Raw genomic sequence first — 2,496 nt, 5'->3', positions numbered from 1 at the left:
CCCAACTCTTCCGTCGAAGACTAGCTCCGCCCTCAAGCGTCCCCTCCCCCTTGGGCTTTCCTCCCTGCATTGTAGCGTCGCTCGCCCACCCGGTTCATGTCCACTCTTCATCCACCGCACTCGTCCGACATCTGTCGCCTCGAGGTCGCCCAATCACCAAGTACACCGTTACTGTGTTGCTGCTTTCGCTCGTCATTGGAGTCTAGTTGCACCCGCAGCTGCACGCCGAGCATGGTAGTGTAGGGAGAGGTTGGGGGCAGCAACAGTGCCACCAGCAGGTGCGTCGCCGATGGCTTTGGGATGGCCGCGGCACATGACAAGGTACACCCAGTGGCGGAGCTTCATGGGGGCCAAAGGGGGCTATTGCCTCCCCTACTTTATGAAAACTCTTGCGTGTACCCCTAATTATTAGGCTCGAATATCTATGATTTCTGAGTTTATGCATGCCTTATCTTTTTCGCCCTCAACTCTGATTAGCCCCCTCAATAACTTCATCAAGGTCCGCCACTAGGTACACCTACACCTACACCTAGGCCAGGTAAACGTTCTTGCTTATCTTCATATCCACTGCTTACTCGTGGCTGTATGTGATCCAATCATGGTGTGATGAGCACTAGTTGTATGAGAACTAGATTGCCATGTATTTACATTACCTATGATGAAACATCTAAGATGGTTTGCGCAGAGATGTCTTGTGATTCTTTGGCACTTCTGTGCGTTTACATTACCTATGCCACTGATCTGGCTTGTGATTTTTGTTGTTTTTCTATGGTCAATTGTTAAGTATGAACACATTCCAAGCCTTTGCGGTGTTGCATGCTAGCATGTGGTTTACGCCGACCATGCATCTTATTGTGGAGCACAGTGCATATGTTGTTCATGCAAGGCATTATATATTCTTTGTGATAAATGAACTTGCTGTCTTTTGTATAATGTGAAATTCGTGCAACGGCTCAGTTGACTGATGTGATGAAAATGCAGGGTATATTTTCACTGGATATAACTGATCCCTGGAGTCATGCTGTGAATACAACAAGCACCGAGACTACAGCCCGAAACACTACAACAACATACGGCAACGACATAAAATCAAAGACGATAGAATCAAATCAGCCTCCTCTTGTAGATAAGGAGCTTCTTGCAGCTATCGACGAACATGCTGCAATGCAAAATCAGATGTTAATTTGTTAGACTACTCTAGTGCACGTAAAAGATGTTAACTGGCATTCAGATGCAGAGATGGGGCTGGCTTACTCCCACGGGAGGTCGCCGGCGAGCATGAGGTCGCCGTCCTCGTCCTCGTAGGCCACGGCCAAGTCCAACTGCTGGCCAGCCAAGCTCAAGAGCGCAGCCCTCAGCTCCGCGTACCCTCCGTACGCCCTCAGGTCCACCTGCCGCAGGTAGGGAGCTCCTTGTATGCTCACCTTGACGTACTTCCTATCCGTCGCCGCCAACGCACCGCCGCTGCTCGGCGGGCCGAGCCGCAGTTGGGCATCCACGGGCTCCATGGATGGACTGGGAACATGCAGAGAAAAGAGCTTGGGAATTCAGACTCTGTTTCATTCGTTGTCTTGACATGTTAGAGCATCTACAACCCATATATATAATATAATCAACCGCCCCCTCCCCTCAAAGGTCCGTGGGCGTGTCTGGGCGCGTCCGTAGACATTGATCATTTATCCCTCATTTTGCTGCTTCCAAAATCGTCATCCTCATATCCGAATCCTCAAATCCAGGCAACATATGCAACTTAAACTAACAACTATGTAGATGAACACGCTTATAGCAACAAACAGACTAAATTCACAGACTAGCTTAGCGGACATAGTCATTCGATGCCAAAAGATCAAAGTTCATCGCCAGAGAGCGCAAATTCATACTAACAATGACTAAAAGACACAGATAAAACGGAGGCAAAGAGGGGTGGAAGAAATCACAATTTTCTCGTCGGCGCCTTCCCCTTGCGGTTGCTGGTGTGACTGTACCCCTTCCTGTAGGCGTTTGCAGCCGGAGGGGTGTCGCCATCAGAGCTGGATCTATCAGAGGGCCGGGTGAGGTCGGAATGGTCGTCGTCGGAGGAGATTATGCCCGTCATCCCCGGACGATGCGCTCCTGTGCCTTGGCCATCCCGCCCGCCTTCTCTTTGGCAGCTGCTTCTGACATAGCCTTGCGCTCCGACAGCTCGATGGCAAGCCGGAGCGCTTTGGCGTTCTTGCCGTGGAGCCGCCGTCCGTCGGTCTCTTCCGTCGTGAGGGAGCATCGGAGGACCGTCGCGAGGAGCTGGTCCTCTGCATCCAACGACGCGTGACCGTCGCGTCCCCCACGCCACCCTCTCCCTCGCCAGCTGCCGCTGGTGGCATGCAACCCGCGCCTCAAATTCGAACATCCTCGTCCGAGCCGACGTGGGCAGGAGGAGCAATGGTGCCTGACGACGCCATCCGGATCCTCACCGGATGCGACACTGCTGCCGTCGCTGGCTATCGATCGGAAGGAAGG

At 52.3% G+C, this 2,496-nt stretch overlaps 1 protein-coding gene across 1 annotated transcript; it reads right to left on the bottom strand.

Moving 5' to 3' along the window:
• Positions 1 to 1,104: 1,104 nt before the first annotated feature.
• Positions 1,105 to 1,508, bottom strand: LOC119368850 (auxin-responsive protein IAA14-like). The gene is made up of 2 exons (XM_037633987.1): positions 1,255 to 1,508; positions 1,105 to 1,159 (listed from the first exon to the last, which is right to left on the bottom strand). The coding sequence occupies exons 1-2, from the start codon at positions 1,506 to 1,508 to the stop codon at positions 1,105 to 1,107; spliced, it is 309 nt and encodes a 102-aa protein (XP_037489884.1).
• Between the last annotated feature and the right edge of the window lie 988 nt (positions 1,509 to 2,496).

Source organism: Triticum dicoccoides, chromosome 2B (genome assembly GCF_002162155.2).
Source record: "Triticum dicoccoides isolate Atlit2015 ecotype Zavitan chromosome 2B, WEW_v2.0, whole genome shotgun sequence".
NCBI classification, from domain to species: Eukaryota; Viridiplantae; Streptophyta; class Magnoliopsida; order Poales; family Poaceae; genus Triticum; species Triticum dicoccoides.
This window is presented reverse-complemented; position numbering and strand designations above follow the sequence as displayed.

Bases quoted from the DNA above. Each gene is read 5' to 3' on its own strand.
- LOC119368850 (XM_037633987.1), bottom strand. From the start codon at position 1,508: ATGGAGCCCGTGGATGCCCAACTGCGGCTCGGCCCGCCGAGCAGCGGC. The intron at 1,160-1,254 runs GTAAGCCAGCCC...TTTGCATTGCAG, and splicing joins GCCGGCGACCTCCCGTGGGA to CATGTTCGTCGATAGCTGCA.